This window comes from Malaya genurostris, chromosome 3, assembly GCF_030247185.1.
Source record: "Malaya genurostris strain Urasoe2022 chromosome 3, Malgen_1.1, whole genome shotgun sequence".
NCBI lineage: Eukaryota > Metazoa > Arthropoda > Insecta > Diptera > Culicidae > Malaya > Malaya genurostris.
Window position 1 is genome coordinate 154351878 of NC_080572.1, and position 16191 is coordinate 154368068.

General features: G+C 36.4%; 1 protein-coding gene across 6 annotated transcripts in view; it reads left to right on the top strand.

The window, feature by feature from the left end:
• The window catches only part of LOC131437439 (coiled-coil domain-containing protein AGAP005037), a 993236-nt gene extending 980849 nt beyond the window's left edge, over window positions 1-12387 (top strand). For all 6 annotated transcript variants that reach the window (XM_058606791.1, XM_058606794.1, XM_058606793.1 and 3 more), the window contains one exon: window positions 11373-12387. In XM_058606791.1, the coding sequence (XP_058462774.1) occupies window positions 11373-12158 (786 nt within the window). In that variant the 3' untranslated portion in view covers window positions 12159-12387. The remainder of the gene's footprint in view (window positions 1-11372) is intronic.
• The last annotated feature ends 3804 nt before the right edge of the window (window positions 12388-16191 follow it).

A 16191-nucleotide genomic window follows, 5' to 3' on the forward strand; every position in this document is an offset into this window, starting at 1 on the left:
TTATCGTTAGGATTTATCTGTATAGGCATGGTGCTGTTCACAAACATCGGAGGAGGCGGGAAACTCGGCAAGGGTGGCCGATCATCCATGGCTTCACCACTACACTGCACTCCACTATCCACTTTTTTATAATTTCTTTTTGTAACAATAGAGTTTTTGGTCTCTTTATTTTTGCACACAACCAAGCTATTGTACACGATTAGCTTGCTCTGTTCGATACACAATCGATCTCTGCCACAATGAATAAGCTGATGAATAGAGCCAAAAAAAGTTCCGCAAACACGCGGTCTAGATGCTGCAAAGATTATTTGCACTACCGAAAATACGATTAATTTCCCGGACGAGCCCCCAAAATTTGTAGTACCGTTTGATTCGTTCAACTTTAACTTAGACCGGGAAACTTTCAGATATGGAACTATAAACACCGTGACCTTGAGTTCACAATTTTATTTCCAATCTACGAGACAATAAAAGCAATAGGACCGGTCCTTTGCGCTATATCTTGATTACTGTCTATATAATTCAAATTGCACAGAATTCAAAGTAGAGATACAAATCGAAGAGAGCGAAACATAGCGCAAAGGATGGTAATTAGGGTTGTTCTACATTTTATTTCCACATTAATATATATAATAGATATGGAACTGAGCTTTGAAAAAAATTTCAGAAGGCCGACGAGCAGAGTGTCATATACAAATCGAGGATCCTAAGCAAATGTCTGTGTGTACAGAATAAAGAAGCGAAGATCTCAGAGATGGCTGATCCGATAAGTCTTTTTATCAGCCAGAACGCTATTGTTTTCGTTCTTTGATTCGCTGTTTACTTTTTGAGTTATACCAAGTTTTATGTCAAAATTTGCAGTTTTTTTGCAATATCTGTCACAATCGACCTCAAAGACGAAGCAGATTCAAACATTCACCCTCATTCTTGTTTACGTCCGTATCCGCAATACGACGAACGGGTACTTTCGAACGAATACGAATAAGTCATTCTTGTTTTCACTCGAATGAATTCGAACGCGAAGCGTTTGCCACAAAATATTCAAATATCAGTAAACTTCTTGAAATAAATGCTAAGCCTTGATGTAATCAGTCCAATTCATGTGATTAACCATATGCGAAACGCCAGAATGTATGCCATTTTAGTTTCAAACGAAACGTGTATTCGAACATCATTCGTACGAACGAAATGTCCCATTCCCGTTTACGGACGAATAGACGAAATGCCGTGGTTTCGATTCGTCAGTTTAATGTTGCGAATCAACCGTTCGAACACATTGAAGAAAGTTTAACCGATCTCTAACAAAATTATTTTCGAATCTAAAGGTGATTTGTAATCAAATCATAAATTTGTGTTTTGCATAAATCATTTAGAAAGCATAGCAGTATAGTAAAATGCTGTTTTTTCTGGGGAGCCTTTGAATATATGCGAGGTTCAAAGTTTTTACGCATCAATTTTACCTCTATTAAGTACTTTATGGAAAATACGCCATGGGTAAACATGCTTTATTTTATATCGAATGCATGATTTTACCAATGAAATAAATATGTAGGCTATCGAAAACATGACAAAATTGCAAGAAAAATGCAACATATTTTTCGCAGATACTACTGATCGGACTGCTATTTCAAATGCTTTTTTTTACTTTGCACGAAGTTTAATTTGAAAATTTCATTTACCAACTTGAATAAAATTGGTCCTGAGTACGATATTTATTTATTATGTAGCATTCGTCACTTCCTTGATGCTTGTAATCTTCCTAAAAAAACTACCTGCGCTGCCGATCCTTCTTTTGCACAGGAGTCGTGTACGTACACGTTCGAGTGAAAACAAGAATGGCTTGTTCGCATTCGTTCGAAAGCATGTGTTCGTCGTATGGTCGAAACGGACGTAAGCAAACATGATGATACAAAATCAGTGAAAAAAACAAGTTAAATAACAAATAATATCAAAGATTTTTATTTACAACACAAATCTGTACCAGAACTGATAGTTTAAAGTTGGATGGGCGTTGTTTTTATGCATGTACGATGTTTAAAAGTGTGAATGATTCGAACGTAAACGGGAATACGAATTTGCTATACTTTCGACCGTATCGCATACGGTCGTAAACAAGAATGAAGCTAATTTATAGATTTCGTTGTAAAGCTTTTCAAACAAGCCATAGTTTGTTGAAATCCCTCTATTTTTAAGGAGATATTGACATTTGTGTGAGAATCATTTTTCTTCTCTATCCTACACTGAGCTAAATTTCCTTTTTCATATTATATGATATTCTAATGATTTTGCTCTATTAGCATTTCCAATGATAGCTACTTGGTGTATTCAACATCATGACAAATATATAAGATAATCTTATGAAATATAAAACTCTTCCTAATGTTATTTCTACAAGTTTTTCATATAACGAATGAAATTTCTAGTCTGAGTCAAATTCATAGGAGCGCCTTATAACCATTACTAGATATTCACACAACACACATTGGAACAATTTATGAAGCGCATATTATATTCACTTCGAGTTTATATTGATAGGTTCATCTATACCATATGACTAGTTTTATAAAATTTGTAAATGACTTTTGATCAAGGTCATCCCAGTTCTATACAGCAGTTGTATGTAGATCAAATGATTGCCATTTGATTGAATAAGTGATGTGTATATGATTCATATTAAAAATACCGGGATTATGGTGTTTAAGGGAATCAAAAACTATAGGGTGATTTTTTAAGAGCTTGAGAACTTTTTTAAACAATAAAACGCATAAAATTTGCAAAATCTCATCGGTTCTTTATTTTAAACGTTAGATTGGTACATGACATTTACTTTTTGAAGATAATTTCATTTAAATGTTGACCGCGGCTGCGTCTTAGGTGGTCCATTCGGAAAGTCCAATTTTGGGCAACTTTTTCGAACATTTCGGCCGGAATAGCCCGAATTTCTTCGGAAATGTTGTCTTCCAAAGCTGGAATAGTTACTGGCTTATTTCTGTAGACTTTAGACTTAACGTAGCCCCACAAAAAATAGTCTAAAGGCGTCAAATCGCATGATCTTGGTGGCCAACTTACCGGTCCATTTCTTGAGATGAATTGTTCTCCGAAGTTTTCCCTCAAAATGGCCATAGAATCGCGAGCTGTGTGGCATGTAGCGCCATCTTGTTGAAGCCACATGTCAACCAAGTTCAGTTCTTCCATTTTTGGCAACAAAAAGTTTGTTAGCATCGAACGATAGCGATCGCCATTCACTGTAACGTTGCGTCCAACAGCATCTTTGAAAAAATACGGTCCAATGATTCCACCAGCGTACAAACCACACCAAACAGTGCATTTTTCGGGATGCATGGGCAGTTCTTGAACGGCTTCTGGTTGCTCTTCACTCCAAATGCGGCAATTTTGCTTATTTACGTAGCCATTCAACCAGAAATGAGCCTCATCGCTGAACAAAATTTGTCGATAAAAAAGCGGACTTTCCGAATGGACCACCTAAGACGCAGCCGCGGTCAACATTTAAATGAAATTATCTTCAAAAAGTAAATGTCATGTACCAATCTAACGTTTAAAATAAAGAACCGATGAGATTTTGCAAATTTTATGCGTTTTATTGTTTAAAAAAGTTCTCAAGCTCTTAAAAAATCACCCTGTACAATAACAATAATTGTCTTATCAAAAACTTATTGATATATTTTTCGTTTATAAAGCGTTTTATCAGTTCCGTAAAGAAGCACCTTTTAATATTTGCGGAATAGAAGTGGTATCCCGAAACTAAAAATAAAAAATTTAAATCCTCTCACTAGACAGAGTAATGAAACGTACCGGATATATATTTCATGGTCCATTGGGTCGTATCCTGGAACGAAGTTGAATGAACTGTCTTGTCAGTGATTTAAAATAACATTTTATTGAAACTGAAATAACTTTTTTCAGTTTCAAGCCGCACGATTCACGATCATTCTTTCGTAAAAACAAACTCCATTATATGTCTAAGCTAAAGAAAAAAGGCGGGTGGGTAATGTCAGAGACATAACTGGATGCCGTGAATACGAAAACAACTGACATGTTCTTTAACACTTCCGAATATCAATTGTATGAATTATGCACGCATTCCCCTTTTTCACATTTTTCGCAAAAACAAAGAAAGCTTCACTTGATCTCGATTACTGTGAATTTCACACAGCGAAAAGTGCACAAATCTAAGCAAACTGTTCTTGATTTGCAGTAAACTGAGGATATTTCCCTACGATTTGCGAACAACAAATCCTAATAGTTCTTTAGAAAACTTTTAGAGCCATTAGAACGGCTGATATTGTGCAATGCTCTCCACCGTTGTTTTTTTTCCCAATGCTAATGACTGGCAGCTGTGACGTAATCGCTCTTGTCGAAAGCGAAACTAGCTGTGCAGACGACACAAAACACATCTGCTCTAAGGGGCGATTGAATTCAAACTGATTGAATTTTTTATGCTATAGGGATTCGTTTCTAGCATTCACAAGGACCAAATTGAGGAACTCACTGCGATATTCACCACTTTTCGGATCATTTTTCCGGGACGATTTGTTGTACAGCAACAGATATTTTGTTCTCTTCCTTAGAACGCGTTCTGATTGGCTGGTGTTGACATGGAGCAAATGAGACAGGTTTTTCAGTAGTGTATTTTTTTTTTTACTTCAATGCTTTTGCTATATACGTTTAAATTGAAAAATTTCGATTCTATTGGTAGTTAGATTATATAAATCCTTTCACAGATCACTGAGCTATGAGCTTTACAAATACGAGAAAGGCAAACGCGTCTCATGAATTATCCTCTTTGATACTCGTTTATACCAAACATTTCAGAAAAGTTTATTTTGAATTATTTGAGACTATGTCACAGAACTGAAAATTTTATCATAAAATTGTGATCATATTTCCATGTCGGCATGTCGCAAGAATTATGTTGATTCATTAGATACAACAATAGATATTCACGATCAAAAACTTATCACTCTCTCAGAGGGTAAATTTTGAAAAGGCACCCCATAGTAAAGTAAGTCGTATTCACGACAAAAATGGGTTGTATAGAGGTACAGTAAAGTAAATTCCGCATAATTCTTTAGGAGTATTATTATGGTTTTAAGAAGAACCGAATAGAAGTCTGGGTTAGAGAACTGGACCCTGAGTTCAAGACCTAAATTTAGATCCAATAACAGACTCAGAATCCAGTTTCAGTCGCTGCTGGTTCTCGCCTTGACGGCCAGCAAGCGAATAAGAGATGCGACCTGAGCGTTTGAGGTTTTAACCACGCAGAAGGTGCATTCTCCGTCGCTGCTTGTTAACTCCCGCTGCTGCTGCTGGTTAATTCCCGCTGCTGCTGCTGCTGGTTAAGGTTTTCTCGCGTCGATGGCCAGCAAGCGAATGAGAGATGCGACGTGAGCGTTTGAGGTTTTAACCACGCAGAAGGTGCATACTCCGTCGCTGCTGGTTGATGATTCCACTCCCACGACGTCTGCTTCCATCGAACGCACGAAAAGAAATGATCGATTTTCGACCACGGTTCCCCTTTTATACGCATTCAGTTGAAGATATGTGCCTGACTACCTTTAAATCGTCGTCCTTGCGCGAAAAACCTAAGCGAAAGTAAAGAGTTTTCCGCGTTGTTTTCAAATTTTAGGAAAACTTAATTTTTGAGTTGTTTGTGGTTATCGCACACTGTTCAAAATATTATCCTGAATTCCTGATCATATTTTTTATGAAATGGTGAAAGAATTATGTTGCTACCATTAATACAAGTCGAGATATTCACGATTAAGTTCTGCCCATTCTTCCATATGGCTAATTTTAAAAAGGCGCCCCATAGTAAAGTAAGTCGTATTCACGACAACAGTGCCTCTTTTTCATTCTTGTTGCAGATTTTATGTACGCTTCCAATAAAGGTTATAAGTTTTCGCATAACTTCAATGCTTTTGCTATATACAGTGAAAAGTTCAAAAAACAAATCAAACAGTTCTAGATTTGCACTAAACTGAGGAGGTTAGGTGTGGACCCTTCGATTTGCGAGAAAGAAATCCTAATAGTTCTTTAGAAAACTTTTAGAGCCATTAGAACGGCTGATTTTGTGCAATGCTCTCCAGCGTTGCTTTTTCACCAATGCAAATGACTGGCAATTGTGACGTAATCGCTCTTGTCGGAGGCGAAACTAGCTTTGCAAACGACACAAAATACATCTGCTCGCAGTGGCGATAGAATCCAAACTGATCCTATTTTTGTTGAGAGGTTTGTTTTTACCTGATTTCGTTTGTAGCTTTTCCACTAATGGGCGGTCCTAACGGCTATAAAAATAGCAGCAAAGAGAATTTTAATTTCGATATTTCATTTCGGATTTGCATTTCATTGAAAGAAACTATCCGGATGCTGTACGGGATTCATTCCTGCCTTTCAGAAGGACCAAATTGTGGAATTCACTACGATATTAAACACTGTTCGGAACATTTTCTCGAACGATTTGTTTTACAGCAGCAGATATTTTGTTCTCTTCCTCAGAACGCGTTCTGATTGGCTGGAGTTGGCATAGGTCAAATGAGACAGGTATTTGAATAGTGTACTGTAGAAATACTTCAATGATGTTGCTATACACGTTTAAGTTGAAAATTTTTGATTCTATTGGTAGTTAGATTATATAAATCCTTTCACAGATCACTGAGCTATGAGCTTTAAAAATACGAGAAAGGCAAACGCGCCTTATGGTTTATCCCCTTTGATACTCGTTTATACCAAACATTTCAGAAAAGTTTAATTTTGAATTATTACAGATTATGTCACACAATTGATAATTTTATTATAAAATTGTGATCATATTTCCGATGGCGTGTAGCAAAAATTATGTTGATTCGTTAGATACAACAAGAGATATTCACGATCAAAAACTTATCACTCTCTCAGAGAGTAAATTTTGAAAAGGCACCCCTCAGTAAAGTAAGTCGTATTCACGTCAAAATAGCCGCATACAGAATTTTAATGTCGATTATATCATTTCGGATTTGCATAATTTATTGAAAGAAAATATCAATATGTTGTAGGGATTCGTTTCTAGCATTCACAAGGACCAAATTGAGGAACTCACTGCGATGTTCACCACTTTTCGGAACATGTTTCCCGGATGACTTGTTGCACAGCAGCAGATATTTTGTTCTCTTCCTTAGAACGCGTTCTGATTGGCTGGTGTTGACATGGATCAAATGAGACAGGTTTTTCAATAGTGTACTATTGAAATACGTCAATGCTTTTGCTATACACGTTTAAATTGCAAAATTTCGATTCTATTTTTAGTTAGATTATATAAATCCTTTCACAGATCACTGAACTGTGAGCTTTAAAAATACGAGAAAGGCAAACGCGCCTTATGAATTATCCTCTTTGATACTCGTTTATACCAAACATTTCAGAAAAGTTTAATTTTTAATTATTTGAGACTATGTCACAAAACTGAAAATTTTATCATAAAATTGTGATCATATTTCCATGTCGGCATGTCGCAAGAATTATGTTGATTCATTAGATACAACAATAGATATTCACGATCAAAAACTTATCAGTCTCTCAGAGGGTAAATTTTGAAAAGGCACCCCATAGTAAAGTAAGTCGTATTCACGACAAAATATAATGAATATCAACATTATTTTGGCTTAAGTTTTATCGACTTTGCGCATAACTTGTATATTATATTCTTATCAATATCATAAAGATTATAAAGATATAAAATTTATTGAACATCATTTAGATTTTATGTAGAGTTCCATTAAATGCCATAAGTTATCATATGTCTTCTATGAAATATAATCTGCGTACGATTCATATGACACATCCAATGAATATAAATTATGTAAAGCGTGAGGTTTCATCGTATTTCAATATAAATTATATTGGTCTATTTAGATTTATCGTACACTTCAAATAAAGATTATAAATTTCCATATAACTTCTATAAATTATATTCCACATGTGATTCATATGACAAATCTGATGAATATAAATAAGATTTTCATTTCAGTGTAGTGAAAGGAGCTTTGAGCGTTTTATGATAAATTGATGTTTGGAAGCAAACAAACACGATTTTATTATGCACTTGAAAAACTGTGTACAGCAAATAAAGGCAATGTACAGCATTCTTTTTTCATGGCATTTTGAGCAGGAGATGAAAATCAAAGTAATTGAATTTTCTCAAGAACAGCTCGACCAATTTCCACAACTTAGGTTCAAATGAAAGATCATGACGTGGTGATAGACAAATTTTCAATTTCATGAGTATTTTTTCACAAGTGATCGTAAAATGAAGTGGAAAGTTCATAAATGTCACCAGTATATTAGTTTTTGTCGTGAATACGACTTACTTTACTATGGGGCGCCTTTTCAAAATTTACCACCTGAGAGAGTGATAAGTTTTTGATCGTGAATATCTCTTGTTGTGTCTAACAAATCAACATAATTTTTGCTACATGCCATCGGAAATATGATCACAATTTTATGATAAAATTTTCAGTTGTGTGACATAATCTCAAATAATTCAAAATTAAACTTTTCTGAAATTGGTATCAACGAGTATCAAAGAGGATAATTCGTGAGGCGCGTTTGCCTTTGTCGTATTTTGAAAGCTCATAGCTGAGTGATCTGTGAAAGGATTTGTGTAATCTAACTACCAATAGAATCGATATTTTTCAGCGTAAACGTGTATAGCAAAAGCATTGAAGTATTTCAATAGTACACTATTGAAAAACCCATGTCAACACCAGCCAATCAGAACGCGTTCTGAGGAAGAGAACAAAATATCTGCTGCTGTACAACAAATCGTTCGAGAAAAATGTTCCGAACAGTTCTTGATATCGTAGTGAGTTCCACAATTTGATCCTTCTGAAAGGCAGGAATGAATCCCGTACAGCATCCTGATAGTTTCTTTCAATGAAATGCAAATCTAAAATGAAATAATCGACATTAAAATTCCGTATGTGGCTATTTTTATAGTCGTTAGAACCGCCCATTCGTGAAAAAGCTACAAACGAAATCATGGATTCTATCGCCACTGCAAGCAGATGTATTGTGTATCGTTTGCAAAGCTAGTTTCGCTTCCGACAAGAGCGATTACGTCACAGCTGCCAGTTGTTTGCATTGGTAAAAAAATAACGAAAAGTGGACAACGGTGGAGAGCATCCCACAAAATGGCTCTGAAAGTTTTCTAAAGAACTATTAGGATTTCTTGCTCGCAAATCAAAGGTAAATATCCTCAGTTTTGTGCAAATCTAGAACTGTTTGATTAGATTTGTACATTTTTCGCTGTGTGAAATTCACAGCAATCGAGATCAAGGGGAATGCTTACATAATTCATACAATTGATCAACTAATTGATATTCGAAGTGTTAAGGAACATGTCAGTTGTTTTCGTATTCACGACATCCAGTTATGTCTCTGACATTACCCACCCGCCTTTTTTTTATTTGCATAGTGTAGAAAAGTATTTTACTCTGCCAAGCTGATCCAGAATTGTATCAATTATTGATAAAGGATATTTGTCTGCTAGTATTTTTTTTTATTTAATTGTCTGAAATCTATTTCGAGTCTTCATTTAATGTTGTGTTGTTTGATTTTTTGGAACTAGGAGGATTGTTATAAGAATGTTGTATTATTTTGTCCTTTAACATTTTATTGATTTTTGTTTCTATTTCGTCATTTTGTGAATGTATAGTCTTGTAGTTTAGGATGTAAACTAGTATTATTATTAATGTCGCCCTCTTGGCTATTTTCTTTTCATTGCCCTTTTCCCATTTTCTTTTGATCTTTACATTACCATGAGATACGAAAAAAGTCGTCAATTAAGAGCCACAGCTCTTCATCGTCCAAAAAAGGGGCTCGATCATTTGTAGTCAGTGTGTTTTTTACCTTTATTTAATATTTGCAACTCTCTCTCTCTCTCTCTCTCTCTCTTTTTTAGGCTTCGTTGGTATCTTCTTCTAGATCCATCCAAGTGATCGAATCGTCACTGCTTAGTTCCTTAATTCTCAAAAGGAGTTCGCTCCAAGCTTTAGAGGTTGAGTCTTTCTGACATGGTGCGAAAGCTCCTGTTCCTTCCCTCTTTTTCTATCTTCTGTAATGGGAGGAGCCAGTTTGATTTACATTGTTCTATATTACTTGTGGCTTATGTAGCCAAGAGGAAGGGAGAAAGAACAACATGAATAGGAATGGTGTATCGGTACGATCGATTGCGTTCGGTCCGATAGCACCGATAGTTTGTTATGCAAGATTCTTTTGGATGTCTATGCATAACTATACGAGGGAATTGGCCATGTGCAGTCATGATGCATGGCGTTTAGTTAGCTTGGGAATTGAATTGGTTTTGCAATCGGCTCTCGAAAAATGAAACAACCATTCAAGTGTTTTTTTTATACTCCGTGAGAAATTTGGGTTTGGTGTAAGCTTTTCTGTAAAGGATGTATGAGTTCCTTTTAAGGATACTTTTGGTGCATGTTAGTTTGATTGTTATGATGTGTGACATGAGAAGGATTCGTTAGAGATCGTGTGAATGTTGGAATTTGGGAAAATATTTGCTGGGATTGTGCAACTTGGGTGATCTTGGCTTTGATGGGTTGGAAATAATTTAATCAATATTATTATTATGCTACACCTGCATCACATTTGAGTTAATAATTGTTCTTTGAATTTTTCAAAAGTGATTGGTCGAAATTCATCAAGTCTGCAATAGTTGTTCATTGACTATGCTATTACAACAGCTTCACCTAGCAATACAATACTTTGATACTTGTTATTAAATAACTGTTGAACTTTTCTGATATGATTTGTTCTGTATGCTCTTCAAAGACGAAAGGTGAAGAAAAGTCTCCTATACCATTAAAAGTTATGGTTTTCGATGCAGTATGTGTGCAGGATATGTGATGCTTGATCAACTACTTGAGAATTTTCCTTAACTCTCTGCTGTTCTGATGATTGATCGATCTTCCTCTATATATTTTCACATCTAGTCTTCTTCAGGGCCCGTAAATAAATAGTTCGTTCAGTGACTATAATTTTTCAAGTTGCAATTCTGATTAAGAATTACTGATTTATTTATTTCTCGACTATATAGCTATTTCATTAGATGAAATTGAAAATAAAGCAACGGTACTGCGTGAAAACGCACACCCCGTCAACATGACTCATACGTTTGTGAAGTGTTGATAAGATTGACCACTGTGCACATTTATATTCTATGTTTATTTCTCTGTGTGTGTTGACCAGTTGAGCATCAGATTATCAGATTGATTTAATAACTCTAAATAATCGTTCGCAGCATAGGATAATATTGGTTTCACTTTTTAATCCTGTTTATTGTTTTTACTTTCTTCTCGTCGTAGGGTCGGCCGGACGATTCCGCCTCGGATGATAGTTCTCAGGCTATGCAGAGCACTGTAACTACAAAAATATCTCAATCTCAGCTTTATCCGGATGCTACTTCGACGAATATAGGCCTACGACGTTTACATTCGTATCCTAGTGGTTCAGATACTGACACCAGTCCTCCACAGCCAGTTCGTCCAATTGGCAAGCCTCCTGTTCCCGAAAGAAACGCCGATCTTTTATCCAAAGTTAATAATAAACGAGTCCCTCCACCTCCACCTCCTCGAACAAGCTCTCGAAGCCCACTGGCCAGTCCTACCAGTCCAAACATTCCTCATCAGATGCCGCAGGTATTGAATATTGAACAGCAAAGTGTAATCAGCTCCGAAAATCTAATCAAGGATTCCGGGATGGATTCTAGTAGCGAATCTGTAACTTCAGATAATTCTCAGCGCCAACAAGCACTGGAATCACGCCACCAAGAATTACTAAAGAAACAAAAGCAATTGCAGGAACAATATCAACGCTTACAACAAATGAGTAAAAACAATGTTTCCATAGCAGCTTCCGATTTGAAGGATGATAGAAGAAACAATCGAGACTCAAACACTCATTCAAAAATTACATCAAGTTTTAGTAATTTAATGAATAAACTTGTTGATGAAAATAGCTCTGATGGCTTGACAAATTTTTTACCAGGTTCTGTCAAAAATGATAAAAGTGGAGAACTCAGTACAGGAATTGGTCTCCTAAATAACTTCACCAAAACAACCAACAAAGTGTATGAAACAGATATACTATAACATCAGGAAAAATAGTGAGTGACTGCAGTTGATTTTTGATTTACTATTTCATGACCACTACGGAATATTTAAGACAATTTAAGATCAAATCACGATTTATAGTATATTGAAGTTTTTATACGTTTTGTAAATTTTAATCTGAGTGTGATGAACCATACTGATAACTATCAAGAAACATTGTGTTATAGTTTTAACAGTAGATTTATGCAAAAATAAACGTTTGGTCAAACATGAACTTATAATGGAATATAAATATCACATTTTGATTACAATATAAGGTAAGATTTTTTCTCATAAGTTCAGTAAATCCAGAAGTAAGGTACGAAGCCTAATTGATGTAAGTCATCATCAGAGCCAGTGGAAGTAGAGAAATTATAGACACTGGGTTCGACCAAATACAAACAATCTAAAAGTTATTAAGTTAATATACTGCAAATGTTCTAGATTTCTGAAATGTTCCAGAGATGTGTTGCATACATGCATTATATCGCGTATATATTTTTGGATGATAGTCATAAAACCACCTGTCATCCACTTTGAAAAGAAGCTGCAAGTGAACCATTGTAAATAGAGTATACATTTTAACACCAAACTAGAGAGACTGCTTTCGCGTGCGCAACGATTAAACTAGGTAACCCGCATTCATGATGTATAATTAATCGAGTTACATGTCTTACCTTAAATGCGCAATATGTTTTCAAAACAACATACCGGAAACGTCTCAAACTTCGTAGTTACGGATTTCATGAAAGCCTATATCGAATCAAGAAAAAAAAACACAAGGATCAGCCCCATGGGGTTGTGTGTGCCATTGCTGTGCAATAAGGCAACCAAAATGTCTAATGATCGACATTTTCAATCAAACACTTCAATCAATCGTCAAACTTTTGAATCTGCAGTCACACGAAAGTCTGCTTAGATCGATCTATATTAAGAACCAACACCGAACACGCGAACCCAGAATATAGACTATATACTTGCGATACGGAATTCGATATTTAAGTTTCTTTTCGGCAAGCTTGTGTTCAAGCTTTTTGCGCACGCATTCCGCGATTTCGGTTGAAGCGAGAAACTTTTTCTCATTATTAATCGAGTTCATTTTATATAAATTAGAAATTAATTTTAGGCACTCAAAATTTACCCTGCAACAACAAATTTCTCAAACGAAACGGCATAACATGGAATTACATCCGAACTTGCATGATACAAGATCAGAACATACCAATTAAAGCTTCAAATCGTTTTATAACAGTCTTATTTTTACTCTACCTCAATGATCTCAACTTCATATTGAAATGCCACAAACTATCCTTCGCAGACTACTTCAAGCTATTTTATTTAGTTAAATGTCAAGGGGACACTATATATTCGCAATCACAGTTAGACTTATTCACAAACTGGTGTCAGGATAATAGAATGGTTTTGAATACCTCGAAGTGTTCCGTTTTGTCGTTTACTCGTGAACGCTCGCTGATTACCTACGACTATCGCTCAATATACTGAAACGTGAATCTTCCGTGAAAGAATAGGGTATTTTTCTTGATTCCAAGCTGGACTTCAAAAGTCACATCTGTAACCTTAACAACTTTTCGAACTATCTCTCTCTTTTTTATTTAGAGAAATTATGCTAGTGCTGCTCTCTGGGTTGCTTATAACGCACGTAGCATCGCTTTTCACCTCCTCTCACACACACTAATACTTCGATCAGGAACGGTGAGGTCTTACCCGATTAGGTCAACTATGTTTACAGCGGACAGTGACAAAACAATCCCACCAACTTTGGGATCCTCAAAAGCAAAAAGAATCGATCACCTTACGGCGGATACTCTTCCAAATGAGGTCTGATTGACTCTTCACAGCCCGCAAATCGAACGAATTACGAAATCATGTAAATAATTCAGTTTCACTTTGTTCAATTTTCCATTTCCTAACCCTAACATACATATCCTATTTTCTATCCAAAATTAACAATTTTTCGCAATTATTCTTAACTAGCTGACCCGTCGAACTTTGTCTCGTCAAAAAATTATTTATTAGAATTTATGTTTTCGGACTGCAGTATTGTCAAACGACTAAGTGGTTAACGTTTCTCTCCATTATTTTTCTGATTACTTAAACTACAATCAACGGAATTCAACACACATTTGCTTTATCCCAAATAGAAATATCACCAAAATCAATGTGAACATGTGAAATACTTCAGTGAAGTAAAAATTTATCAAACGCGTCGATTGTAATGCCATTATTTAGACAATGCTCTGAACAGAGATCCCTTTCTAATGGCCACGACATAATAGACGTTTTCTCTTCCAGACGTGATTCTTGTTTCCGGGAATCGGTAAAAAAGCTCACTAACCAGAATTTTGTATTGATAAACATAACACAATGTTGAATTCTTAAAAAAAGATTTGACTTAGGCTGCATAGAAAGCATTTTGAACAGTCCGTTTTTAAGGAATTATTCATACTTGAATGTTCACTTGACGCAACAAAACAAACTTTGAAGCAGTTTCTTGTACAGCTTTTAAATTTTCTCAAAACTTTATCTGTTCTTTCAAGTCTCCTAAACGTGCCTCGCGTAGTGGATGTTACCGTTTTTAAGGAATTATTCATACTTGAATGTTCACTTGACGCAACAAAACAAACTTTGAAGCAGTTTCTTGTACAGCTTTTAAATTTTCTCAAAACTTTATCTGTTCTTTCAAGTCTCCTAAACGTGCCTCGCGTAGTGGATGTTACTCAGGAACTGTGGAACTTTAGGTAGCTTGAAGAGAGACAACAGCCAAATTTTAATTTGATATTGATCTTACCAATTTGAAAATTCTCACAGAATTTGAAAAATGAAATGGTTGTCGCTATTTATTCTGGTAATCATTTTGAACATTGATGTTATTGCCACTTATTATGTGCGCTCGCATCGTCGGCACCGGGAAGAAAGTCGGTGAGGAATATCGGCGGCAATCAAATGGATTTTATGTCGGATCCTGCATTCCAATACATGCACACGCATTCAGCTCAGTCATCGCCGATGAGGATAAAACGTCCCGTATCGTCCCAGAATAGTCCAATGGACTTTCTTTTCACTGGACTACAAGTGAAAACCTTGCTATGTAACATCGTGGAGTCGCCAAAGTACGAATGAAAATCCTTCCTTTCTAGCGAAATACTCAAATTTTCACCGCACTAACACGATACAACGTGCTCACTCGTTGAGGGTTTCACCGGATGTGCAGTTTGACCATAGCGCTTCTACAGCACAATCTTTTCATTGATTCTTTCTAAAATTTTCTGATTTGTAAAACTCACGCTCACATTGACCAATATTATTCATCTGACTGCATTACATACAATCCATCAACTGGTGAACGATATCAGATCTTTTTCTTCTGCCTACAGCGGTATTTCTGGAACAGTCATATACATTTCACCAGTCATTTAGTAAGCAATAATTTTGATACCTATTTAATTACTTACTCTTACTCTTTCAGTCGTAGACCACGCGGGTCTCTGCTGTATACAGGAGGCGTCTCCATTCAACTCGGTTCATTGCTGTTCGCCGCCAGCCTCGGTAGCTGCGAAGGGTCCGCAGGTCGTCCTCAATTTGATCGATCCATCTTGCCCGCTGTGCGCCTCTTCTTCTTATACCGGTCGGATCATTGTCGAGGATCATTTTAACCGGGTTGTTCTCCGACATTCTAACAACATGCCCGGCCCACCGTAACCGCCCGACCTTGGCCATTTGGACGAGGGTTGGTCCTCCCAGCAACTGGTGCAGTTCATGGTTCATTCGCCTTCTCCACGTACTGTCTTCCATCCGCACTCCGCCGAAGATGGTTCGCAACACCTTCCGTTCAAAAACACCTAGTGCGCGTTGATCCTCCGCAAGCATTGTCCAGGACTCGTGCACGTAGAGGATAACCGGTCTAATCAGCGTTTTGTAGATAGTTAACTTCGTACGACGGCGAATTTTGTTCGATCGAAGCGTCCTGCGCAGTCAAAAGTAAGCACGATTTCCTGACAATATGCGTCTCTGA